General features: G+C 40.4%; 2 protein-coding genes across 3 annotated transcripts in view; one reads left to right on the forward strand and one right to left on the reverse strand.

Moving 5' to 3' along the window:
- The window catches only part of DYNC2LI1 (dynein cytoplasmic 2 light intermediate chain 1), a 41,550-nt gene extending 31,462 nt beyond the window's left edge, over positions 1-10,088 (forward strand). Inside the window, exons 11-14 of one of the 2 annotated variants that reach the window (XM_047069427.1) lie at positions 3,017-3,114; positions 3,463-3,555; positions 6,761-6,869; positions 10,021-10,088. In XM_047069427.1, the coding sequence (XP_046925383.1) occupies positions 3,017-3,114; positions 3,463-3,555; positions 6,761-6,823 (254 nt within the window). In that variant the 3' untranslated portion in view covers positions 6,824-6,869; positions 10,021-10,088. Of the gene's footprint in view, positions 1-3,016; positions 3,115-3,462; positions 3,556-6,760; positions 7,056-10,020 lie in introns of those variants that run through there. The other variant, XM_047069426.1, reaches the window with a different exon arrangement.
- ABCG5 (ATP binding cassette subfamily G member 5) overlaps positions 9,973-27,684 on the reverse strand; it is a 31,562-nt gene continuing 13,850 nt past the window's right edge. The window contains exons 6-13 of the mRNA XM_047069425.1: positions 26,487-26,626; positions 25,608-25,737; positions 24,932-25,145; positions 24,644-24,849; positions 23,743-23,881; positions 18,058-18,243; positions 11,314-11,426; positions 9,973-10,166 (exon numbers count right to left, since the gene is read on the reverse strand). Coding sequence (XP_046925381.1) covers positions 9,973-10,166; positions 11,314-11,426; positions 18,058-18,243; positions 23,743-23,881; positions 24,644-24,849; positions 24,932-25,145; positions 25,608-25,737; positions 26,487-26,626 — 1,322 coding nt within the window. The remainder of the gene's footprint in view (positions 10,167-11,313; positions 11,427-18,057; positions 18,244-23,742; positions 23,882-24,643; positions 24,850-24,931; positions 25,146-25,607; positions 25,738-26,486; positions 26,627-27,684) is intronic.

The raw sequence follows: 27,684 nt of genomic DNA on the forward strand, positions 1-27,684 counted from the left end.
ATGCGTTTATTTGTATACACGGTATTGATGCAACATGCATCACATTGACATATTTGGGATGGAAGGAATGTTGCACCTAAGAGACTGGTTTTGGATTTCTAGTTCACTAAAAAATTGGCATGTATTTCCTTTCCCTCGCTGATTTCCAGGTACTTTTAAATTTTAGCTTGTTGGGTGTAGAAGAAAACCAGAAACATAGAGTGGTCAGGAAATTCAAAGCTACAGATTATGGGCAGTGATGAAAAATATGAGATTCAAGTGTTGGAATAAACCAAAAAAGAACAGTTGTACTAATTATGTATGCTTTAATTCTTCATTATGAAAATAGCTTGCTTCAAAAATAATGGGATATACTTCCTAAACGTATGGATATGTTAGGCTCATGAAGTGAAAAGAATTTTTTTTGTTTTTTTGTTTTGTTTTGTTTTTTGCGAAAAGAATTGTTAAGAGTTTATATAATCAAGCTCCTTATCTTCCCACAGAAGCTATTTTCATTGTGGAGGTTTGGGCCCTAGCAAACTTCTACTCTGTAGCTAGAAGTTTGGTTTTAACACTCTAGTAGATAGGAGTTTTCTTTTTTATTTCCCATCACCTATTACTCTTACTAAAGTTGACTGGACTTCAAATGTAGATCTTTGTAATGAGATTATAGATTGAATTGGAATGAAAAGAATAGAGGTGGTTAATGAGTGATCACAAAGACTTAATTTCATTAGCAGTGAGAATCGGTATGTACTGCCAGGTAATGCCCCTGTAAATAGCTGGAGGTCAGACAAGGAACGAGAATGACTGAATTTAAAAAACAGGGAGGGTGCAAAACAGAAGAGATTCTCAAATATAGAGACCAAACAGGGTTGCTGGAGGGGTTTGTGGGGGGGTGAGCTAAATGGGCAAAGGGCATTAAGAAGGACATTTGTTGGGATGAGCACTTAGGTGTTATATGTAGGGGATGAATCACTGGATTCTATTGAAATCATTACTGCATTACATGCTAACTAACTTGGATGTAAAATAAATCATGGAGCTTAGACCTCATCAAAATTAAAAATTTTTGCTCTTAAAATCCCACTTGAATAAAAAGACATGCCACATTCTGGGAGAAAATATTTTCAACTGCATATTTGACAAAGGACTAGTATCTAGAATATATAACTTAACGGTAAAAACAGAATCCAACTAAAAAATAGGCAAAAGATATGAGCGGGCATCTCACCAAAGAGGATATAGAAATGGCAAACAAGCATATGAAAAGATGTTTAATATCTTTAATCATTAGGGAAATCAAATTGAAACCACAATTTGCTAATCAGAATAGCTCACAAAAAATAGTGACAATGCCAAATGCTGGCAAGGATACGGAGAAACTGGATACTCACATTGCTGGTGGGAATGTCAGATGGTAGTTTTCACTCTTGAAAACAGTTTGACAGTTTCTTATAAAACTAAACATGCACCTACCATATGACCTAGAAATTGCATTATTAGGCATTTAAGAGAAATTAAAACTTATGTTCATATTAAAATCTGTACACAGATATTCACGGTGGCTTCATTTGTAATAGCACAAAACTAGAAACAAAACTCTGTACTATGGTATGGTATATCCATACAATAAAATACTACTCAGCAAAAAGGAGGAACAAACTGTTGATACACACAATAATTTGGATTAATCCAAGTGTATACTGAATGGGAAAAAAACCAATCAGGAAAGGTTCTACACAATAGGATTCTATTTATTTAAATTTTTTGTAATGAAAAAAATGTTAGAAATGGAGGAAAGATTAATGGTGATCAGAGGTTAGGGACAGGACTGTAGGTGGGGAGGTAGAAGAGACTGGGAAGAGAGTGGTGTGGTTATAAAAGGCCAACACATAGGATCCTGAAACAATGGCACTATACAGTAAGTATCTTAACTGAGGTACTGGATGTTTACCTACAAAGGTGATAAAATTGTATAGAACTTACTACACACACACACACACACACACACACACACACAAATGAGGACAAACAGAAACTTAGGAAAGCTGAATTAGATTGGTGGATCGCATTAGTGTCTTTCCCACCAAAGTGGTAAAGAGGTACTGAAAGATCAACAATGTAGATGGTAGAAGAGAAAGAATTAGAAATCTCAAGATTATAGACAACTGCCAAGAAGTGGCAGCAATTTTTCAAATTGAATTATATAATCAATACATAAAGGCATGCTCATTATAAAATGTTAAAACAGTACATAAGAATCAAGTTTGATATGTGTACTTCCAGACCACTTTCTATATGTGTGAATGTTGTAGAAAAAACTATTTGTTTGAACATAATTATATCATTCTCTAGCTATTATTTTTAAAGTTTCCTTTTCTACTCAATGTGTGTTAGTGGTTTTTCCACAATAGTGCCACAGCTAGGTCTGTTTGGTATTCTGACTGCTGGACACAGTTACAGAGCATGGCTGTGCATAATTTAGTTTACTATGCCTTGACTGATGGACAGTTTGGTTGTGGCCAATTTTTCACTAACACTAACGATGGTGCAGTGTGAAACTGTTAATATGAGTGTGCAGGTGTTTCTGGGTTAAACACCAAAAACGGGTTTCTGGGTAATAACATACGACTTTTTTCTGTATTTACATAGGAGGTAGTAGTGCCAAATTACTTCCCCGAATTAGTTGTCCCAATTTGCATTCTAATGAGTAGCATGCAAGACAGTCTGTTTACATACAAATTCACAAACACATGAGAATACCAAACTCGGTATTTTTGCTGGACACCAGTGTACGTGTGGGGAAAGAGAATCACAGTGGACTCATTACTCTTGTCTCCTCTTCCTCTGGTGCTAGAATCTGGGGCAAGTGGTCTTGCTATACTGTGTTGGGGTAAATTTTAATAGCGGCTATGTTAGGGAGAAGGGAAATGACTGATCTAGGATTTATGCTTTTCTAAGTGTCATCTGTTTTATTGATAGTTTGTCAAGTTTTAATCAGTGCAGTCATTTGGAGTACAACTTCCAATTCTAGGATCTCCTCCTGTTCCTGATAATGACATTGGAAAGCTTCATGCCCATTCACCAATGGAATTGTGGAAAAAAGTGTATGAAAGGGTCTTTCCACCAAAGGTACAGATTTCTAGTTCTTTTAAAGCAAGACTTTTTTGCACTACTCAGTTATTGGGAAGTGTTCCTGAGTTTATTATGATTACTTTGCTTTCTATTCACATGCTCAAAAATCAAGTATGTGCCAAAAGTCTATTGTACACAAGGCACTGGGACTTAAAAGGTGGGCAAGACATAGCTCCCACTCCACTTTCAAATGCAGCTTGCAGGCTTCCTGAGAGGGAGAGATAGTGGCTAGAAGGAGAGGGTGGGAGAGGGCCTGGTAGAATTTGAATGGGCCCCAATGGCTGGCTGAGGCAGGCAGTAGTCACTGGGGGTCTGGGCATGAAATGACTCGAATTGTAATTTCAGAGTATCAACACACTAAAAGATACCAAGGACCCCGCAAGAGACCCTCAGTATGCTGAAAGAGAAGTTGACGAAATGAGAATGCAGAAGGATCAGGTATTATCCTAAACACTTATTTTATTGCATCTTGAGTTTTATCACAAAATACATCTGGAATTACATAGATTTTTCTCATTTAATGTTTGTTTTTTACTTTTAAAATTATTGAGGGGCGCTTGGGTGGCTAAGTTGGTTAAGCGTCTGACTTCGGCTCAAATCATGATCTCACAGTTCATGAGTTCGAGCCTCACATTGGGCTCTGTACTGACATCTCAGAGCCTGGAGCCTGCTTCAGATTCTGTGTCTCCTCCTCTCTCTGCCCCTCTCCTGCTCGTTCTCTCTCTCTCAAACATTAAAAAAAGAGAGATGGAGTTCCATATATGCCTAGCTAGTACCATTTGTGATACACAAGTCATGTAAGAATGCAGAAGCTGGTAAATTCATCATGACCCAATACTTAGATTTTCTTAGATTTCCTTCTAGTTTGATAAAGTGGGACACTGTGCAGAATCCAACCTTACACAAGTAGGCACTATAAATGGGATGCCCTAACAACCTCTCAGGTGGGATTTGTAGTGCTGTGTCACTCGGGACAGTCACACTGCTGTGTAACCTGAACACAACCATCCACTGGAGCAGTGACCAGAGTGATTTTCTCAGCACTAGCCTTTCACCTTCAGGGGCCCTAGAATAAGAAAGCAAAGCATTTTATTTAAACATAGTCCACCCACAAGACTTTTGAAAACTGTGTCATGAATAGAGGGTTTCATTGCTGTAGCAAAGTGAGAGGCATGATGTAGAAACAGATGACCTCATGTAACCTTTATTATGTGTGCAACTGACTAAAGATTAGTTGGGAGTCATCGTGAATTAGTATCTAGGAGTCAATGACTTAACTGCTGTTGTTATGTTTATGTCACATAGTTTGATCTCTTTTATTACATTTATATGCACAGGTATTATAAAAGGGCTGGGATGTTTCTCAGCATCATGACTCTTCACATTCAGATCCATCTTCCCTGACCTAAAACTGAAGGAATTTGGAGTGGAGCTGGAAAGCAACCCCACAATACCTAGCATTCTTCACTATTAACACAGCCTATGAAAGAATTCGTCTGTGTTAGGTGAAAATCTAGCCAGTTGTCCTCAGCTCTTTCTTCACGTTGCTGTTTTCTTGTTTTTAAGCTTATCCTGAGAGAGTAAGTGTGAGTGGGGAGAGGGACAGAGAGGGAGAGAAAGAATCTAAAGCAGATTCTGCACTGTCACTAGAATGCCCCATTCAGGGTTTAGTCTCACCGTGAGCTCATGACCTATGCTGAAATCAAGAGTCTGACGCTTAACTACAGCCCCAGTTTTTTTCCTTTGTTCATTTCTTAAATTCCACATATGAGTGAAATCATACGGTATTTATCTTTCTCTGACTTGTTTCACTTAGCATTACACTCTCTAGCTCCATCCATGTTGTTGCAAATGGCAAGATTTCATTCTGTCTTTGGCTGAGTAATGTTGTGTATATACCACATTTTTAAAATTTTTTTAATGTTTATTTCTGAGACAGAGACAGAGCATGAGCAGGGGAGGGTCAGAGAGAGAGACACACACAGAATCTGAAACAGGCTCCAGGCTCTAAGCTGTCAGCACAGACCCTGAACATGGGACTCAAACCCAATAACTGTGAGATCATAACCTGAGCTAAAGTTGGACGCTCAACCGACTGAGCCACCCAGGCACCCTTAAAACTTTAGAGGTTCTTGAGACAAATTGAAAACCTTTCTTAGTTTTGTGTTCACTTTTAAAATGGCTTTCTAAAGTAGCCGTGAAGAATTGCAGTGTAAGGAAAATCTTACTTGTTCTTCCTTTAAAGCATCATCATATTATTTTGAATTCCTATGACAGCAGTACTGAAGGTCTTGTGGATATGGTGAGTTGTGTATCACACCAGTCATTCTTTATTTTCCCTGACATGACCTGTGTGACCAGCCCAATTCTTCTCTCAGTTTGCTGTCTGCAGAAGGGAGGTATATCTAGCAAAGAATTTTAAACAATGTCCTCACCCTTACCATTGGTAAAAATAATTCAGTGCTTGCAGTTAAAAACAAGATAACTGATTACTGTTTATTCCTTGGGAGTTAAACATCTTTGAACTCTTTGATAACTGATGAACTGAATTAATTTCCTTTAAAAAAAAAAACAAAACCAAGCTGTAAAGACTACTTTGGAGTTGTGATCTAAACACTAAGTCTTCAGTTTTAAAAGTTTTAACATTTAAATTGAAACAACTTGAGTATAGGTATGAAAGAGACAATCTGCAGTTTTTCTGAAAATGAGAATGGAATTTTCTTTTCATAGGAACTGTGAACTTCAATTATGTTAGCCAAAGGGCAGTGGTTGCCTTATCTTGCAGAGTAAACCACTTTTCGCTCATCTGAAATAATCTTTGTACAGTTATTGAGACAAGGAACAACAAGTAAGAGGCCAGGAGACAATCCCCTTAGGGATGATCCCTTTGCATATCAATCATCTCATGCAGGGTATCCACCCATACTGGATTTTATGAATTGTCAAAGTAACATATACTTGTTGGTGGGGAAAAAAACCCTCCAAAGACATAGAAGTGTATATAACATAGAAAGTGGAAGTATCCTATCCTCTCTCCACCGATCTGCTTTCTTCGTGTGATACATAGCACTGCTGTTACTTTTGCTGGATGCCCATGAAGCCATGTGCGAATGAGCACTGAGGTCTTCCCTTACTGGGAAAGTTGCCTTCATGTGTGCACCAGTATACACAGTGCAGTGAATATCCTTCTGTTTATGTTCTTGCACTCTTCTCTATTATTCTGTGAGACACATTTTGAAAGGTACAAGCACTGGGTCAAAGGATATATACATTTTAAATACAGATATTTTGCTGACTTCAACAGTTTTGACAAATAGGAAACAAAAAATAAGATCACTTTTAAATACTTAAAGTATGACAAATGCATTTAATAGTTGAAAGACAATTTATATGTATATATAGTATGTAATTTCGTCTTTAAGAAGTGGATCTCTAAAGTGTTGCTTAGGCTACACAGAAACACTGAAGACTACATTTCTAGAAAATCCTAATTGTAAGAATTTACAGAATTGTCCAGAAATTTTGAAAATGATAATACCACAAAGGATATACTGTCATATCTAAAAGATGCTAAGGCAGCATTAAGGCACCTAGTTTAATTTTTAAAGTTTTTCTCTTCAAGTAATACATATTTTTGTTTTAGGAACTGGAACAATACAAAAGAAGTTCCTCCAAGTCTTGGAAACAAATTGAGCTTGATTCTTGAACATAATTCAACTATAGTGTATTTATTTATTCTTTCCCAAATACAAGTAAGTTTATTTTATTAATTAGCTATTATGGTAATAAGAAAGTTAAGATGTCTAATTTGTTAAAGGAAAAGTGGAATTTCTTGTATTAGTGCAACTCCCTGGATACTTTTAAGTCTATAAAAAGGGGGAAAAGTTGTGTAATTACAGGCAGTATTTTTTTTTAAATAAAAAGAATCTTCTGCCTGCCTCTAATGTGTTTATCTAGTATGTACTCAGTTCAGCATTTATATAGGTTTCTGCTTATATGGTTTGAGGACTGTGAAAGCGAGAGCCTTTAGTAACAGTTACGAGTGTGAGTTTAAGCATTTATATTAGACACATTCCTTCTTGAAGTATGTTCTCAGGTATGTCTGATAGGAAACCAGAATCAGGGTCACATGCACAGGTGCTATCATTTAATTCTGAAACACAGGCACAAGAAGCACCTGAAGTAAACTATTAGGGGGGAGAGAGAGAGAGAGAGAGAGAGACCACAAAGGGGGGGGGGCAGCAGACAGAGAAAGAGAGAACCCCAAGCAAGCTCCACATGGAGCCTGACGTGGGTCTTAATCCCACAATCCTGGGATCACGAACCAATCCCAAATCAGAAGTCTCAACTGACTGAGCCACCCAGAACCCTCTGAAGTACCTATTTAAAATGCACATTCCTGGAGCTCCTGGGTGGCTCAGTCTGTTAAGTGTCTGGCTCTTGATCTCGGCTCAGGTCATGATCCTGTGAGACTGAGCCCCATATCGGGCTCTGCGCTGACAGTGTGAACCCTGCTTGGGATTCTCTCTCTGCCCATCCCCCCGCTCACTCTCTCAAAATAAGTAAATGAACTTAATAAATAAAATGCACATTCCTGACTCCCCACACCCAGAGTTCCTGAATCAGTGGGTCTGGAATGGAGTACAGTAATCTGCATTTTTAATCAGCACCTCCAATGATTCTGACAGTTATTATGAATATAACTTTTTGAAGAACAGGTAAATTTAAGGAGATATGTTATTAGTAAGCAGGCCAAAGCTTCATGAACTGGTAATAACTGAGATCATTTCCAAGGTGAAAGAGCCTTTACGAAGTTTCTCGAGCCTATGAATTTGTGTGTCTGCTAGCCAAGTTCAATTTGGAGTAAGCAGAATTACTGTCATTAACCAGGAAAGTCACTGAGTCTGTGTTCTTCCCCTTCCATTATAAAATATGTTTGCTCTAATATACCATACCCAGCTTCAAATAAGCACACTAACCCCAAGAACACCAAAATTGATGAGCGGTATCTGAGTGGATAGCAAAATACCTGATCACTGCAGTGAAGTAAGACTTCATCAACTAGTTGCAATGCATGTGGGTCCAGCCCTCTTAACAACAGGATTTTTAGCATGTTTCTGAAGAACCTCAGTCTTAGGAGCAGACAGGCACCCTGACTGAGTACTGTGGAGAAAGAGCTCCCTTTAATAGTGAACATTATAATCTCAGAAACATCACTGACTTGGTGGGAAGAAACAGCCTATTCCACAATAGAAATTTCTATTATATAATTTGATTGTCTTACACATCACTGTCCATTTTTGACTTAAGACACAGACTGTCGCATGTTGAAAGTCATTGTGTTCTTCTAAGGTGGTATCACTAACATTTAATAGCTTGAAGTCACATGCTATGTCAATTTTCCAAATGTTTCTGAGCTAGAATGAAATTCATCTGCATATGAATAGTAGAAATGTTTCCACTTACAGTGCACACCCATATCTTTAGTAAGTTGAAATCAGAGATTTCAAAAGAGGTTCCTGTGGGACTCTCTTTGAACTACTTTAGTAGATTATCATCTCCAGAATTATCTATAACTGATGTGACATATATAATCTGTAAGGCATTATGTAACTATTACACCATAATCATCAGTGTCAAAGACCTTTTACAAAAATTGACAATACTATTCTGGTAATTTGCCAATGTCTCCAGATCCTTAAATACTATTCTAAGAAACAGAATTTTACTATGGTCTCCTTAATGAAATGATCTTTTCTACTATAATGTAAGACATTTCAAATGCTATAATTTATCATTCTTTACAAGTTAGGTCACAGCAATTGAACAAGTTCATGTACTAAGATGGTCTCCCTTGGAGTTACCATGGGAACACTGAGACAGTGTCTTTTCAGACTTGTGCATGAATTACTTGATCAATCAGAAAGATAGTACAGAACTCATTTTTAATCATCTATATACATCATTTCATCCCGAAAAATATGTAAAATAAGTGTATTTGTATTTATCAGCATTCTTTACAATTCAAGAATCTGAATTCCACATGTGTAACCTGGTTCTTCTTAGTGTAAATGTTGTGTCAGTTGAACATCTTTTCGGTATGGACTTTAATACCTGCTCTCCAGCCTTAAAGATGCCATTACTCAATGCATACACTTTATCTAGTAACATACACAAGTGAAAAGTGGAAAAATAGCAAACTCATCTTTAAAAACATTACCAGAGGTCTGTCTGGTATGTGATGTTCTCAGTTCAGCCCATTCCTAGTTTTTCATTTTAACTACCCCCAAAAAATCACCAGGTGCTCTGTTTCAGGGGTCTTCATCATCCAGCATCTGCCTAACATCCTTTTAATGTGGTTGAGTAACTCAGCCCCCTCATGTAGGTTTTTAAATGATAATGAAAGAATTCCTACCTAATTCTGCATGATGCTTGCTCTAGTCAAACCCACAATTCTCTTTTCTGTTATTTACAGTGAGTGATCGTTCACATGTCGTCTTCTTACCAAATCTTGTATCAAGTGTAAGCCTAATTTTTTTTGTTTGTAAGCATAATTTTTTAACTGATGTATTTTTCTGCATCTGGAACAAAGAAAAATAGTCTCACCAGTCTCCCATAACTTTATGAATTCTTGATATTTACATATTTGGACCAGCTCAGTCACAATTTCCAAATATCACATGTCCCTGCAAGTTGGAATATCATGACCTGTGTGGATCTGAGGGGCACAGATGGGAGTTTTAATGTTTAAAAGACTTTATATTATCAAGAAATATGTGACTTTCTTAGTTTAGACATTCCAAGTAGTCATGCACATTTGGGGTGTAAGGTCCATTTTTGCAGCAATGTTCTTTACTATCTGCTAATGAGATGATCCCTTACTTTAAAAACAACTATTCCTAGGATAACAAGAACTGGGATAAAGGCATACAAAATCAGAAAGTTTGTCGTGAATCTGGATGTTGCACCTGGGCAGGTTCTCTCAATGAATTGAATTCCTTGAGTGAAGGCACACATTGGATTAGTTGTCACAGAACCATTTGAGCTGCCTGCCAGGAAGATTGACAGTGTCAGATATGATGCTTCCCAGGTAATTTAATCAACAAGTATTTACCAACTGTCTGCTAAGTATCTTTTGTCATGAAAGATATAGGACATTTTAGAGAATCCAGAATTCATTATTAGATGAAGCAATAGTGGGTGCTCTGGGTCCTGGCTTCATTTGAAGATGGAAATGGGTTTGTTTCCATTTGGGGTATAAACTCATTATCATAGTACTGATAAAAATCATGATCTCTTATGATCACCTAGTACTGAATATCCTAAGGTTAGATGTTACCACCTAAAAATATCTAAAATAGCTACTAAATTCTGCCCTGTTCTTTCGCTGTTTTCACAAAGTGGCCTGGGATTTCCATGGCCAGAAGGACCTTACTATGTTCCCACTGCCTCTCATGGGATTAGGAAAACAGACTTTTGCCAAAAATGGCTTTACTCAGCTATATATATATTACATACATTTTAGGAAGGAAGCCACTGCAATTTGCTTCAATCTGTTCCGTTCAGTAGGTATAGAAACTGACTCCATCCAGAGTATACAGGGGTTTACCTCAGCATACATTAGGTCTTTTTTTTTTTTTTTGAAGATTTTATTAAGTAATCTACACCCAATGTGGGACTCAAATTCACAACCCCAAGATCAAGAGTCACATGCTCTTCTGACTGACCCATCCAGGCACCCCAGGGCTATCATTTTCTACAAACAAAAGAGTGGCCTTAAGCTATTGGCCTTTGACAGGTGACTAACTTGACTTTTATTTTAAAAATCAAAGAAACTGGGCCGCCTGGGTGGCTCAGTCGGTTAAGCGCCCGACTTCGGCTCAGGTCATGATCTCACAGTTTGTGAGTTCGAGCCTCGTGTCGGGCTCTGTGCTGACAGCTCAGAGCCTGGAGCCTGCTTCACATTCTGTGTCTCCCTCTCTCTCTGCCCCTTCCCTGCTCATGCTCTCTCTCTGTCTCAAAAATAAATAAACATTAAAAAAATTTTAAAAAAATCAAAGAAACAGACTTTTATTTCAAAACAGGTTTTAAATCTATTATAAAATACAGCTTTTGTTTAAAAAATACATTTCCTCAGGGAATTGCTTCCTCGGAGGAGTATGTAAAAAAGATTATATTCCAAAACAGAGTACTTACCACAAATGAAATTCTGTCCATAAAACTCATTGACTATAAGAATCTCAGAGCAGTATTTTTGGAATGTAAAGTAACTGAGGATTTTAAAAGGAAGGGACATTTCTTCTGTGTTTCTGAAGAGAAAGAAATAGAGATGAAATTCAATAGGCTCTGGTAATAGTCCTACCAAATGAAAAGAAAGACAACCCTCATTTTACATTTCCCGTTATGAATATAGTTTTTATCTCTCATTATAAAAATTGCACTCACTATACAAAACATCAAACAATACTGAGAAGTACAAAGAAATACCACTGCCCAGAAATAACCATGGTTAATATTTTGATGATATATGTAATGTGTGTACGTATGTTTATAAAATTTTACATAATTGGAATCATATTCTTCATGCTCTTTTCTAACCTGCTTTTTTCAACCAAACATATGTCAGACAGCCTTCCAAGTCAGTAAGCATAGCACTCCATCATTTTTAATTATAGCTCGGTGGTCCATTATAGTAGAAACCTTAATTTAACAATCCCCTGATGATGGATTGGTGTCTAATTTTTTTTTTGATAAGCACCACTGATATAAACATGAAAGAGAAAACACACCTAACACATCACTTTAAAGGAGGATATTTGTGATTAAACAAAGATTTGAAGGAGCTAGTGTGTGAAGTGAAAATTAACTGTAAGAGGAGAGGATGGAGGGAGCAAGCAGACACTCATTGTGAAAATGAACTCTGTCCCCTCGGTTCAGTCTATTTCAGGAGAAACTCCATGCTGACCTTATGGCCTCCTTTGTCCACTATATAACTTCTGTCAATCAAAAAATATGTAATAAATTCTATATGCAAGGCACTAGTTCTAAGTGCTTGAGGAATTCAAAAGAAATTTCCCCTAGAGAACTCACAGTGTAATTGGGGACACAGAATATATACCCTTAAGACTATAAAAATACACAGTGGTAAACGATTTGTGCCAAGTATAAAAATCTAGCACCACATGTCCATGACATTCTCATACTTAGTATTTATGTTTTTTTTTTTTTTTAACCTATTCTCAAGGGACTCCCAAGCCCCATGACTTTGAGTTACTGGCAATATTCTAAGGCACAAAATTGAATTCGCCAACTTAGAGGCTGCTAATTGGAAAGGACAGGCAGGAATCTGGGGAGGAAGGAGGGAAGAAGAAGGACACTCCAGGAAGGAAGGGTGGCATGAGCACAGGCATGTCAAGGACTGCACATGGGACTCAAGGGCCAGAAGGGCTAGAACAGAGGCTACGAAGCCATGGGAGCTGGGTTTGGAATGACAGCCAGGCCTTTCAGTGAGCTGACACTGAAAGACCATGAAAATAGTGTTTTAAGGTAATTAATGTGGCACCAGCAAGTAGAAGGGACCAGAATAAGGGCAGATTAGGAAAAGCAGAAAAGGGAGGTTACAGCAGTAGTTCAAGTATGAGATGACAAAGGCCTGCAACAGGATGATGGCATGACAGGCTGATTGCTCAGCTAGCCAGAGGGTTACCTCCTTGAGGTAGGAACCGTGTGCCTTCATCTTGCAGTGCACTACACAGGGTGAAATAGAAGTAAAGGCTCCACATGCATTTGTGATTTGACAGCAAAGAAGAAACCCAACAGAAGTTGGTGACTGATCCAGTATGTACACAGTCCAAGGAGAGAGTAGTCATTCATTCATTCACTCAATTCAGCAAATATTTTTTGCCAACCTGTTTGGTTCAAGGCCTTGGGCTGGCCACTGAGAACTATAATGATGAATGAGGCACTGCTGCTGCCCTCAAGAGGATGCCATCCTTTTAAAGGAAGGATGCAAAGAAACTGAATCAGTTATCAAAAGTCTCCCAACAAAGTCATAGGCCAGATGGCTTCCCAAGGGAATTCTACCAGACATTTAAAGAAGAGTTAATACCTGTTCTCCTCAAACTGTTCCAAAAAATAGAAATGGAAGGAACACTTCCAAACCCCTTCTATGAAGCCAGCATTACCTTGATTCTAAAATCAAAGACCCCATTAAAACGGAGAATTACAGGCCAATATCCCTGATGAATCTGGATGCAAAAATTTTCAACAAGATACTAGAAAATTGAATTCAACAGTACATTAAAAGAATTATTCACCATGATCAAGTGGGATTTATTCCTGGGTTACAGGGCTGGTTCAGTATTTGCAAATCAATCAACATAAGACACCACATTAATAAAAGAAAGGATAAGAATCATATGATCCTTTCAGTAGATGCAGAAAAAGCATTTAACAAAATCCAGCATCTTTCTTGATAAAAATCCTCAAGAAAGTAGGAATAGAAGGAACATACCTTAACATCATAAAAGCCTTATATGAAAGGCCCACAGCTAATATCATCCTCAATGGGGAAAAACTGAGAGCTTTCCCCCTGAGATCAGGAACACGACAGGATGTCCACTCTGACCACTGTTGTTCAACATAGTACTGGAAGTCCTAGCCTCAGCAATCAGACAACAAAAAGAAATAAAAGGCATACAAATCATCAAGGAAGAAGTCAAACTTTCACTCTTTTCAGATGACATGATACGCTACATGGGACACCCAAAAGACTCCACCAAAAAACTGCTAGAACTGATACAAGAATTCAGCAAAGTCGCAGGTACAAAATCAGTGTAATCAGCTGCATTTCTATATGCCAGTAATCAATCAGCAGAAGGAAATATCAAGGAATCAATCCCATTTACAGTTGCACCAAATACTATAAAATACCTAGGAATAAACCTAACCAAAAGTAAAGGATCTGTATGCTGAAAACTATAGAAAGTGTACGAAAGAAACTGAAGACGACACAAATAAATGGAAAAACATTCCATGCTCATGGATTGGAAGAACAACTATTGTCAAAATGTCAATACTACACAAAGTAATCTACACATTCAGTGCAATCCCTATCAAAATAACAACAGCATTCTTTACAGAGCTAGAGCAAAAAATCCTAAAATTTGTATGGAACCAGAAAATATCCCAAATAGCCAAATTAATGTTGAAAAACAAAACTAAAGTGGGAGGCATCACATTTCTAGACTTTAAGCTGTATTACAAAGCTGTAATCATCAAGACAGTATGGTACTGGCACAAAAACAGACACATAGATCAATGGGATAGAATACAGAACCCAGAAATGGACCCATAAATATATGGCCAACTCATCTTCAACAAAGCAGGAAAGAGTATCCAATGGAAAAAAAGCCTCTTCAGCAAATAGTGCTGGGAAAACTAAACAGCGACATACCAAAGAATCAAACTGGACCATTTTCTTACACCATACACAAAAATAAATCCAAAATGGATGAAAGACCTAACTGTGAGACAGGAAAGTCATCAAAATCCTACAGGAGAAAACAGGCAGCAACCTCTTTGACCTTGGACGCAGCAATTTCTTACTTGACATGTCTCCAGAGGCAAGGGAAATAAAAGCAAAAATGAACTACTGGGACCACTTCAAGATAAAAAACCTTCTGCACAGCTAAGGAAACAATGAACAAAACTAAAAAGCAACTGAAGGGATGGTAGAAGATATTTGTAAATAACATATCAGATAAAGGGTTAGTATCCAAAATCTATACAGAACTTCCCAAACTCAACACCCAAAAAACAAATAATCCAGTGAAGAAATGGGCAAAGGACACAAATACACATTTTTCAAAAGAAGACATCCAGATGGCTAACAGACACATGAAAAGACGCTCAACATCGCTCATTGTCAGGGAACTACAAATCAAAACCACAATGAGATACTACCTCACACCTGTCAGAATGGCTAAAATTAACAACTCCGGAAAAAACAGATGTTGGTAGAACCCTTGTTCACTGCTGGTGGGAATGCAGATTGGTGCAGCCACTCTAGAAAACACTATGTAGGTTCCTCAAAAAATTAAAAATAGAACTACTTTATGACCCAGCAATTGCACTACTAGGAATTTATCCAAAGGATACAAAAATGCTGATAGAAAGGGGCACATGCATCCCAATGTTTATTGCAGTGCTATCAACAATAGCCAAATTATGGAAAGAGACCAAATGTCCATTGACTGATGAATGGATAAAGAAATGTGTGTATGTATTATGTATATGTATATATTATATATATATATCTTTACCACATCTACACACACACACACACAGGAATACTACTCAGTGATGAAAAAGAATGAAATCTTACCATTTGCAACAATGTGGATGGAACCAGAATGTATTATGCTAAGCGAAATAAGTCAGAGAAAATCAAATACCATGATTTCACTCATATGTGGAATTTAAGAAACACAACAGATAAACATAGGGGAAGGGAAGGAAAAATAAGATAAAAACAGAGAGGGAGGCAAACCATAACAAAGTTTTAAACAGAGAACAAGCTGAGGGTTGCTGGAGGGGAGGTGGGTAGGGGTATGGCCTAAATGGGTAATGGGCATGAAGGAGGGCACTTTTCGGGATGAACACTGGGTGTCAAATGTAAGAGATGAATCACTGGGTTCTACTCCTGAAACCAAGACTACACTGTATTATAACTAACTTGAATTTAAGTTAAAAAAAAAACAAAAAACAAAAAAAAACAGAGGTGTCTGGGTAGTTCAGTCGGTTAAGTGTCTGACTCCAGTTCAGGTCATGATCTCACAGCTTGTGAATTCAAGCCCCACGTCAGGCTCTGTGCTGACAGCTCACAGCCTGAAGCCTGCTTCAGATGCTGTGTCTCCCTCTCTCTCTGCCTCTCCCCCCCACTCATGCTGTCTCTCTCAAAAATAAATAAACATTAAACAAATTAAATTTAAAAAAAAAAAAGGAAGGAAGGCTGCAACCTAAGCGGCACTTGACAGGCTCCCAGAGAGCTGATCTAGCCAAGGGACCATCAGAGAGGCTTCGTGCAGGTGGCAAACGGAGACAAATGGATCCATGAAAGACGCAGGAGGACAATCAGGCTACATTACAGAAGCCCCTGGAGTACTTTAGAGAGGAAGGAAACATAGATCTAAATTTACTGACATGGGACTGTCCAACATTATACTGTTAAATGCATCCTTAACTCCTCTACCAACAGCATAATCTCATTTCTATTAAAGATTATATAAAAGTCTAACAAGATACACAACAAAATTTAACTGAAGGTTGCAATACTTCAGGTAACTTTTAGTCTTCCTTATGCACTTCTGTATTGTGTACATTTTTTCCCCCAAGAACGTGCATTATTTTGTAAGCAGAAAGAACAAAGCTATTTCTGTTTGTGTTTAAAGGAGGAGACAGCCAAAAATGGAAATGTTGCGGGCAGTCAGTCAGGAAAGGTGATGACTTGGAAAAATGTGAACTTTATGATTAGGAGGTTGATGTGGTCCTTGAAGAGCAGATTTTCATTTCAGTGATGGGAGTGGAACCCAGGTGAAACCTTGGGATACTGAGGTTTTGCAAAAACCCCCAGAGTCTTTGGTAATGTTGGCCACTGCCTCTCTTTCAAACAATGAATTCCCTTTTCCAACAAACCAAATACACAAAATAGTGCCAGACGGACTGGAATATGTAATGATTCCAATATTCAAGTGGAGATCCTGCCCAAGGTGGGTCTATACCTTGCTGGCTTGATTGCATACCCTTGGGGTGATTTGACTTGAGCATTTTTTATAGATGCTAACAATCCACTTAAGCAACACAAATACAGTGTAATAATGGTGGTGTAAAAATAATCCTCTTTGATCAAAACCAGCTCACTTCACTTTGTAACACTTCACTTGCTAGAACTCACTACAGCTTATGAAGTGTCTTCCTGTTGATTATCTCATTTGCTCCTCATACTCCCCTGAGGAAGGTGGGACCAAGATCATTAGTTTCATTTATTAAGTGAGGAAACTAATGTAGATAGAAGTGACTTGCCCATGTGGCAGCTAAGCGCTTAGAGGAAATCTCTAATTCCGGGCAGCCTTGCTCTCCAGGGAGCCGCGTGTGGCCTGTGAGTCTTCACAGTGGTTTGACTGGAGCAAAGTTAAGTATGAGGTGAGTTTAAGTCAAAGAAGCAACCACCGTCACATGTCCTCAGGGACCCGTAGTGTACTTACAGGTCCTGCTCACATCACCTGCCTGGGACTACTGGCACCCTTCAAAAAATTTTCACCCTTTCTGCTACTGCTTTTTTAAAATGTATGTATGTGTGTATATATACTTCTTGCTTATAAAATGATGTTTATTATAGAAATTTACAAAATAAAGGAAAATATGAAGAAAAAATATTACCAGAGATAATTTCTGTTAACATTCAGCGTGTGTCATCTATTCCTAGTATTTTCTTGATCGGTCCTTTATCACACAAGCTCTTATCTGACTGTTCTTACTTCTTAAAAGAAACTGGGAACTGAGAACCAGAATAGAGACACCACAGTGCCAGGGCAAAAATGGATTAAATGCATGCTATTTAGCTTGCAATACAGGCAGGGAGTTTTTCTGGAGGATGGATTGGTTTTCCTCCTCTTGTTATTACATGTGAATCAAATATGGATAACATGCCTCAACTGTCATTTCCTGATCCTCAGTGTGAAGACACTTTACTGAACAAATAGTAAACAGTTCAAGGTCTAAATAACAATGGTAAACAAGCACTATAAACACTCCAGACCACAAGGTGATACCTTTAGCCAGTATCACATAGCTCTCCTCTGGAATGCCTTATAACGTCATTATCAAGTGACCATTAACAACAAATCATCCATGAAAATCCTTTGAATTGTTGTATCTTACCTTATTAATCCAGATCCTACAAATATCCCAGCAACAGAGAGCAGAGCCACCATGCTATTGACCACATTTGGGTTTTGGACCATACCAAGTAGCACAAGACTTAGAAATTCACCGATCAAGTGGGGAGCCAAGAGAGCAGCAGAGAAATACCCAAATCTGGCAACCTCAGGATATAAACCCAGAGTCCTAGAAAAACATAAAATCTTTAGTTTCCTCTCCAAGGGTTATCTAATAAAAATATCACACTTGCCTTCTACGAATAAGTTCATGGTGGTTGGTGGGTGGGAAGCGTTTGCAGGGTAAGCCAAACTCCCCTTTGAAAGGCCTTTTCGAAACACAGCCAACATCTGAGACCATTCATTACCACACATTGTTTCTGTTGGCTCCAACTTAGTGTGCCACCTTTTCCAGCTCCTTCAGTTCTCACAGGAAAATATTAATAGACAATGGTCACAACTAGTGCAATAAATAGGGTTGTTGAACTCTCCAGGCTTCTCCATAATTAACCATGTTCTGCCTAGTTAGCACTGCTCCTACTCTAGCTAGCCTACTTTCCCAGGCTCACTCCATGCGCTTCTCTGCCCCTCCATCCCTGCACTTCATCCCCATCATGCGGGGTTGTTGCCCACATGAAAACCCTTCGCTACCTCCATTGACTCTATTCCATTCTTGTCTTTTATTCTACCAGCCCCTTCCACTGATTTGATCTTCATTTTCATAAACACACTTCCCTATATCCATATCCCTTAACTCTTACATTCCTTCCACTACATACATTTCCCCTGGTGATAGCATGTCCTCAACAACCATTAGATATGGTTGCCCTTTCTTCCATTTGTAGAGTAAGAAAAAGGAGTTGGCATGTCTTATAAGCATGCCTGCTTACCACTCTTCAAGGCCTTCCATCCTTATACAAATCATGAGGTTTGCTTATACTGTTAATTCTCTTTCCCCGTGTAATCCTTTGTGGCTTTTACAACATTCTCTCAACTTTGAGGATTTTATAGCATCTGGACCAGGGTCAGTCTTTGCACTCCTGTCCACTATCATTATCCTCAAGGTCTTTAACCTTCTTGATGAACCACCAACATCAGTGCCTCCTAATTAGGTACCTGATCAATTCCAGTGGTTCCATCCACCTAATCTTCATTATTCATCATGTCTTAAACTTCAATGTTACTCAAAACTGTTCTACTTCCAAAATTTCAGATTCTAAAAGTGCTCTCTCGGGGCACCTGGGTGGCTCAGTCGGTTAAGCGTCCGACTTCGGCTCAGGTCGTGATCTTGCGGTCCGTGAGTTCGAGCCCCGCGTCGGGCTCTGTGCTGACAGCTCGGAGCCTGGAGCCTGTTTCAGATTCTGTGTCTCCCTCTCTCTGACCCTCCCCCGTTCATGCTCTCTCTTTGTCTCAAAAATAAATAAACGTTAAAAAATAAAAATAAAAATAAAAAAATAAAAGTGCTCTCTCTGATCATGGGATCCCTCCGGTCTCCTGTTTCCCCTAAGCCCTCACTGCCTCAGATCCTTACCTGCTTCTGTTATTCTTTGCCTTCCCAATCCCCACACCTGGGAGCCCTGTTATTTCACTTAGGTTCTCTCCCTGTAGGTGTGCTGAACAGGGCATAATCCTGTACTAATCAGATCCACTATGCCTTAGCCGGCCCCAAGACCCCTTACTTTTTCTCATTGCTTATTGGGTTCCAATAACACTTCCCTCATGGCTAATATATACCTGTATTTTAAATTATCTCCCCAATTTCAAACTCTCTCCAGTGCTCAGCAGATGGAATCCTCTCCCATTTTATGAATTTCTTGCTAACTTTATCTTCCCTATTTTTGATCTTCCATGTATTGTGCTCATTCTTTCTCTTTTCCCCTATCATTGCCAAGTTGATCCTATCTACTTGCTCCTTGATTTCATGTTACCTGATTCCACTATCCCTACCCTGCTCTACTCTGGAAACGTGATCTGTGACTTATCCTATTTTGCTATAGTTTCATCTATTCTCAATCTAATGGTTTTTCCAGATGGTGTTATTTACCATATCCTGAAATATCAATTCCCTGAGCCTGATAACCATGTGAGCAAATTGCCTTCCCTTCATCCTACCCTACACCACCAAGTTTCCCAAGCAGCATCTGCTTCTTCCATCTCTTGGAAGCAAGAGCTTCCAAGCAGCATCTTCTTCTTCTTACTTGTTCTCTTGTAAATCTGACTTGCACCTCCACCAACCTATTGAAGCTTGTTTTTGGAAGACTGCCAATGACATCCTAATCTGATGCTTCATCTCCTCAAACCCCTGCAATATGAATGAGTTTACTACACTTCCTTGAAATGCTCTCCTTCCTCGGTTTCTCTGATGCTGCCTGGTCCTGTTACTCCTTCTACCTCCCTGATCACCCTTCTGCTTCCCACACTCTAAAGGTGCCTCCTAAGGTTTGCACTTGGGGCACCTGGGTGGCTCAGTCAGTTAAGCGTCCAACTTCAGCTCAGGTCATGATCACACGGTTCATGGGTTGGAGCCCCATGTCGGGCTCTGTGCTGACAGCTCAGAGCCTGGAGCCTGCTTCTTGGATTCTGTGTCTCCCTCGCTCTCTGCCTCTCCCCCGCTAATGCTCTGTCTCAAAAATAAACATTAAAATGTTTTCAAAAAAATAAATAAATAAGGTTTACACTCAAGACTGCCTTCTCCCCTTCCAATATTCTCTCCTATAAAATCCATTCCCAGGCCTTTACTCTTATTCCTCTTTTTCTTTCTGCTGTAGCCTACCACCAAAACCTCAGCATGACGTGTCTCATCTGATGTCCTATAGCATACCAGATGCAACATGTTCAAAACCAAGTCCGTGCTCTTTCCTGTCAAGATGCTGTCACCATCCCATTCCCTCAGATGGAAAACTCAGGCATTCTCTATGACTTTCTTTACCACCAACAAATCCATGGTTTCTAAGCCCATTTGATTCTACTTTCCTAGTATTTCAAAGTGAATCCCCTTTTGTTGCCACTGCTCCTCTCTTCAGTAAGGCCTCTGCCTTTCCCATAGGCTGCTGCCAAGGCTCCAGGGTCTCTGCCCTAACTCCAGTCTGCTGCCAAAGCGGGCCAGCCTCACCCTCCAGAGTCCATCACAGATGGGTCACTCGCTGGTTCAGACTTCTCTCCTATGTCCCATCCCATTATCAAATCCACTTCAGCTCCTTAGCCTGGCATTCACCACCTCACCAGAGGGGCCAGTCAGATCTTTCACTACTCTTTATAATCCTTCATTCCCACAGCACAACTGCATCTTTTCTCTGGAAAGGTTTTATGTCGTTTTGCTCCTGAACTTATGCCCCTGCTCTTTCTTTTCCTGGAATGCCCTTGCTCCCTTTTCTATCCATTGGAATTCTGCTCATCTGTCCTCCAAGAGTTTTGTCCTCCAAGAGTTGCTCTTCCCGCTCAAACAAATCGGCTCTTGGTCTCCTTTGTAATTGGCTGGGATGGGGAAGATACCCCATCTGTACTTCAGTTTGCTCACCTACAAACAAGGATAGGTATAGTGCCACCCTTATAGAATGGCTGAAAGGATTACATGAATTGGTATATTTAAAGCTCTTAGTGCCTGACATAAAGCAAGTGCTCAGTATGTGTTGTTTATTATTGTTATATTCCTCAACATAGTGAGTAAAAGTCATCTGGAGATTTATGTCCACAATCCATCATATGAAATGCTTTAGGGCCAGATGTATTTTGGAATGTGGCAATTTACAGATTTTGGAAAGTCTGTACACTGCACAGACCATACTTGTCACAGTGGGATTAGGGACTCCACCTGTAACCAAGCACATTAATATTTCTACTAAACAGGAGTGTTTATGTAGGAAAAGTACAGAGAACATCGTGTGGGTTCACATCTGATTTTGCCACTGAGTTCATGTCAGCATGTTGCTAGAAGAGTTACAAATACATTCTGACTTTCAGAGATGTTTAACTTTCAGAATTGCAAGCCTGAGGGCAGCACCTCCTGTTCACTCCTCTTTGAGTCTTCTGTTGCACCTACTATTGTGCTGGCTAAGCTGGTGCTTAGTAGGCATTCAACAAACATTGCTGTCATTTAATCAAAGTGTTTGCTATGTTGCTAACAGCATGCTACCACTGGAAATGATTCTGACTTTCTATATCTGACTTTAATCAAAAATAGTCCTGACCTGTATGCTTACACTTCCCTGTTTTCTTAAATCTTACAGAACTTTCTCATGGGCAGTTTTTCAAAGACTGTATGGTCTTCAAGATCAGTGCTTCACAAATTTTAAAGTGCACATGAACCACCAGGAGGATCCTGTTAAATGCAGAATCCAATTCAGTAGCTGGGCCTGAGATTCTACATGTTAAACAAGTTCAAAAGCAAGGCTGACACTGGTCTGTGGGCTACACTGAGTAGCAAGAGTCTAAATTACCGAGGTCTTCAATTTTCAGCCAACCCTGATTTACTCAAAAATGATCAGGTTGTAAATGATCTGTTCCTGGATCATTCAGCCTGAACTAGACAGGCTCATGGTTTATTTACATCATGGATTAGAGTCAACATGTTCCTGAGTGTCAGAGAATGAGGCTTCATCAGGTCCAGCAGGGAGGCCCCATGGTCCCTGCCATCGCCCTCAGCGGGGAGCCCAATCTGCTAACTCGGAGCAAGTGGCTTTGCCTCTGTCACTCTCCAGAGTGATACCAACTTCTAAGCACCTGCACCAAGACCTTTCCAGTCCTCATCTGGGAGCTCAAACTAACTAGGCCCTGGTTTGTCTTTTACCTATGTATCACTTAATTCATAGTAATTATTGGTATTACATATCATGGGTCTGAATACTGGCTATGTTAGGAGCACCTATAATTATTCAGGCAGTCATGAATCCCATGGCCTGAAGACAACATCTCAAGACTGCCTGAAGTTCTCCTGGGATGACAAGCTGGGCACATTTACACTACTAGAGTCACAGAATACCAGGTAATGCCCCCATCTTTTCTTATGGGAAAGCCACAGGGATTAGGAAAGATACCTCTCCCTATGACAATAAATCATGCAAATAACTACACTTTCAGATTTATATCTTTTAAAAGCTCTAAGAAACAAAAAACAAAAACAAAAAGAAGCATTGTCTATAAGCTATCAATCAAAACCGAACAGCATCAGGGATGCTTCATGGCTCCTCAGTGCCTCTTCCCATAGTCATTCTTCCATTGGTCAAACCCCCTCACACCAGCCCAACTGTGATGTCACAGGTGGGTCAGTGGAAACGTCAGGCAGAGTTGCTGTTCCAGCTGACAGGTGCTCGGAAGCCTTGCTTAATGTTGAGCCACGCTTAACAGCTGCTTGTCACCTCTCCCCACCCCCCCCCCTCCCCGGCATCCCAGCTACTTAAGAGAGATCTTCTCTGGCCAGGCCCTGCAGGAGATGTGGGACATGCCTGTCCCTGGCACATGTAGTCCTGCTGATCTGCTCTCAGGTCCCATGCAGCCCCCAGCTGGGTTCTTTTATTTGTCCTGAAGGACAGGACATTGTACTAGACACTGATGGGCAAAGACAGACCCCCCCAGGGCCAAGAGCAAGGAGTTGTCCACCCTGGAGCTCCCCCTCCAGTGGTCCCAGTGGCCATCTGGGACTCCCCAGGAGGCCTGGCCCAGGGGGACTAAACACCTTTGAACAACCCCTTACCAATAGCACACACTGCTGAACATCATGGTTGCAATGACACTGAAGGGGAGGACGTGCAGCACATAGGCCAGCAGCATCTGCCACTTCTGGTACAGGCCGTCTTGGCTCTCCTGGTCACTGACAGCTCGCAGCACAGGAACTGGGCATGGAAAGCAGGTTTCAGAACAGCTGGCCACCACACAGCTAAGGAAGGAGGGCTAGCCAAAACTAAACCTGACGCTGTACAGTGGGAACCAGCCGGGGCTCCCTAGTCCTGGAAAGGGGAACCTGCCATCCACAGAACTATAAATACCTTCCACCACAGTATGGTTGCAAAGGCTGTCCTAATTTATTTCCTTCTAAAATCAAAGGAAGGGTGTCACAAATTCAAGAACACACGTGCAAAAGGGTCATGAATGATGTGAGGTACTTTGTCCTCTTTTTGTGCAGGGTTTTGGCACAGAACATCAGGCAACTAGGTATTGCTTCAAGATTCTCTGAGTTTTAAAATTAAGTGCTGGCTATCCTAAAATAGTCTCCAAAAAGAATTTAATGGTGCAAAGTTGGCAGGTATCTGGGTTCCCAGGAGCTGTACATCCTAATGGCCGAGAAAGGGATAACAGGGATGATCTTTTTTAAAAAAAAAACCCTTCCCAAACCCTGCCCCATCAGCAGCTCATAATTTCATGTTTCCCTGGATCCTTAGACCCTCAGAGAGATCTACTTGGTGAACTAATTCACACTAAGATATCAGTAACTTAGTAGTTACCATTCCCCAGGGAGAGAATCTGGAGAGGGCCAAGTTTAGCTCAGCAAAATACCCTTATAATCATGGAGTCTTGCAAGGTGCCAGCTGGAGAAGGGAGATATTCAGGAAGAGAGGAAGTGCCCCCCCCCCCCAGCCCTAGGCACAGGCACGTACACAGATTCACAGCGTTGAGCATGCCTGTATATGGGGTGGCACCTACAAACTGGTATAGGAGACCCACGCGATCCTGGACAGCACCCTTCAGCACATCGTTCTGGACCCGCAGAAGATAGAAAACGACGAACAAACTCATGATCAGATTCTGAACAAGACGCATAATCACTGCCAGCTTATTTCTCAGTAAGTTTCTTGTCACTCTCCTGAAAACCAAACAGCCCTGTTTTAATTCCTTTTCTTTCACTGGTGGATGCCTAACCACCTAAAATGGGCTGAGGCTCTTACCTTAAGAGAACACCCAGTTTAGAGAGAGCTCCAGGAGAATCTTTGGTTTTAAACGGAACCGTTGACAATGTTTTCAGGTGTTTTGCTCTTTCAATATTCTCCAAGGTTTTGTGATAAATTGCTGATTCTTTGTAGGCAGATTCAATCATCTGGACTCTCTTGTAGGTTTCCATTTCCCGTTCTTTGCTTTGAGTATCCACTGATGTCAGGTCCACTAATTTTTTCCCAAAAGAAATGGCCCATAAGTTTTTAAATGCAAATATATGCACAATGGCTTATAATACATGTTTCATCACTGATTCAGGAGTACTAGCCCACCTATAAAATCAAAATATTTTCTGTTCATGCCCACCTATAAAATCAGAATTCTTTTAAAGTTACCTGCAAGGCCTTGAGGATTCAACTGAGGCTGTCTGTGAGAATTTAGAAGCTCAGCTATTTTTCTCTGACAAAGTGGACATGCACCCATTTAAGAGAGATCTCCCACCTCAGTCTGATAGGTCATCTATCAGATGGTAAGTTAAGGGACCCAGCTAAACTAATTCCTTAAAGAGTGAAAACACCGAAACAAAAACAAGAATAAAATCCACCAGTGCTGTTGACATCCAGGCAGAAATCTGAGATGGTTAAGTTTAATAAACATTCATGATGGGAAAGGTGAAAAAAAAAAACTTACTATAAAAGTCAAAAGGGTTTGAATGTTCGGGACAAGGGTAATTGCAGCCATTGAAGAAATCAAGCATTTCCACCGGTGTCCCACAGAAAACCAGCTCTCCATAGCTCAGAATGGCGATTTTATCAAAGAGCTGATTGGAAAATAGATGGTATTAGTGTATAATCAGGTTACCATATTCTTCAGGAGAATAAATTTCCAAGCAGTGAGTCCTTGATTATCTTAGCCATGCATCAGTATTCTTATTGTGTCCACTGGAGACACACAGAGCATGTCCCTATTTTTTTCAGCTGGGGTTGCTCCTGTGCACAATGCTGCATCCGGCCTGGGCCCAGCATCACATCTGGGGTGGAGGAGAACTCCTGGAGCTGGCCAGTGGACCTGGGTCTGAGTCCTAGTCATGCCACTGAGTGAGTGACCTTGGACAAGATGTTCATGTGTTTAATCTCAGATCCTTGTCTACAAGAGGCAAATAACAGCTCCTGGGAAAGTATCCTGGGAAGATGAAGTGAGATTTTTGGAAGGAAATCTATATGATTCAGTGGAAAGACACAGCCTTTGAAGCCAACTGGACCATGAATGCCACTTCCAGCTTTTTTACTGTGTGGTATTGACTCAATTTGGCATCATTTCTAAGGCTCCCTCTTCTCTATTAAGTGACAGTACAGATGCCCACCTCATAGGACTGTTGTGTGGACTAAATGAGCTAGTGCACAGAAGGTATTTGGTACATGGTAGGTGCCCTTCCTATATCAGGAAGCCCATACTGGCTCCAATTGCTCTGGTTGACAAGTACTAATCTCTCCCTCATGATCCCCATCTCAACACACACATCTACCCACCCCTGATGAGTTAAGCAGGAACAAGAGACGTCCCTCTCACCTGAAAGAGCTCAGAGCGTGGCTGGTGGATGGTGATAATCACAATGCGGTTCCTGCGAGCCAGCTCTGCCAGGAGGACAACGATCTGATTTGCTGTCATGCAGTCCAGACCTGTGGTGGGCTCATCAAACAGCATGACCTCTGCAGGCAAGGAAGGGTCAGGTTTCTGAGTCACTGATGAGCCTGGGCTTTGGGCTCTAAACTCAGAATTTTGAATAGTTCTTTATGGAGATGTCCCATCCCATCTTACTCCATCCAAATAGTATGCTGTGAGGCAAGCCCAAGAGAGAGAACCTGACCTAGTAAGACCCAACTCCCAGCTGCATAGCACATTTTGGCTTTAATCCTTGAGGGAACAGGGCAGAAACAAGATCAGCCTCTCGCATGGTACTGTGGACTGTTGGGGCTCTGTCCAGAGGACCAATGACAAAGCACGAGGGCTGGTGAGCAGGCACCAAGTTGTTTTCAAAAGGTTGAGAGGAGGCTGGTTAAAAAGACATAACCTCACTTTATGTGGAGCACTTTCCAATGCTGACAGGGTTTCTGTGCTGCAAAAAAGTCTGACCCATACAACAAAGTCCGAGGTGGGACAGGGGCTTAGATTCTTTAGAGAGTTTAAATGTGGTTCTTTCTACCTAGAAAGTGAGATGGGCTGTTAAGAACATCTCTCTTCCTTGTCTTCTAGTGATCAACCACCATCTGAAGAGCAGGCAGTCTTAGTCTGCCTCAGTGTAGTATCCAAATGTAGTATGTCCTCTTCTAGGGGCATGTAAGTGCTGAGGTTCCCCCAGTGGCAGGGAGAATGACCAAACTCAGCAGGAGAGGCAGGTGACTGGCTACCTCATCTTGATACTTCTCCCTCCAAAATATACACTTTTTTGTGTATCAAAGTCCTGCTTTAATTCCTGCCATTTCATTAGTACCTCTAGTCACACCAAAACTCACTGGTTTTCCACAGCACACACAGTGGTGCTGCTCTAGTAAGAAGTTAGGATGGACAGGACAGGCCCATGTGCTCATGGAAGACCTTCACTGCACATTAAAACACAAATGCAGTGTTTCCAAGTCTAAGAGCTGTTTTGTACTCAGATGGTGGAATGGCATCAGGAACTACATAGTATTTCCAAAGAAACTGGGTCCCTGGTTTGATGTCAGGGACGTCAGTTCCACACAAACCTCTCTGCAAATGGAGACTATGA

Source organism: Lynx rufus, unplaced genomic scaffold (assembly GCF_022079265.1).
Source record: "Lynx rufus isolate CCGP_SWC_20201006 ecotype Redwood Valley unplaced genomic scaffold, mLynRuf1.p SCAF_8, whole genome shotgun sequence".
Classification (NCBI taxonomy): Eukaryota; Metazoa; Chordata; class Mammalia; order Carnivora; family Felidae; genus Lynx; species Lynx rufus.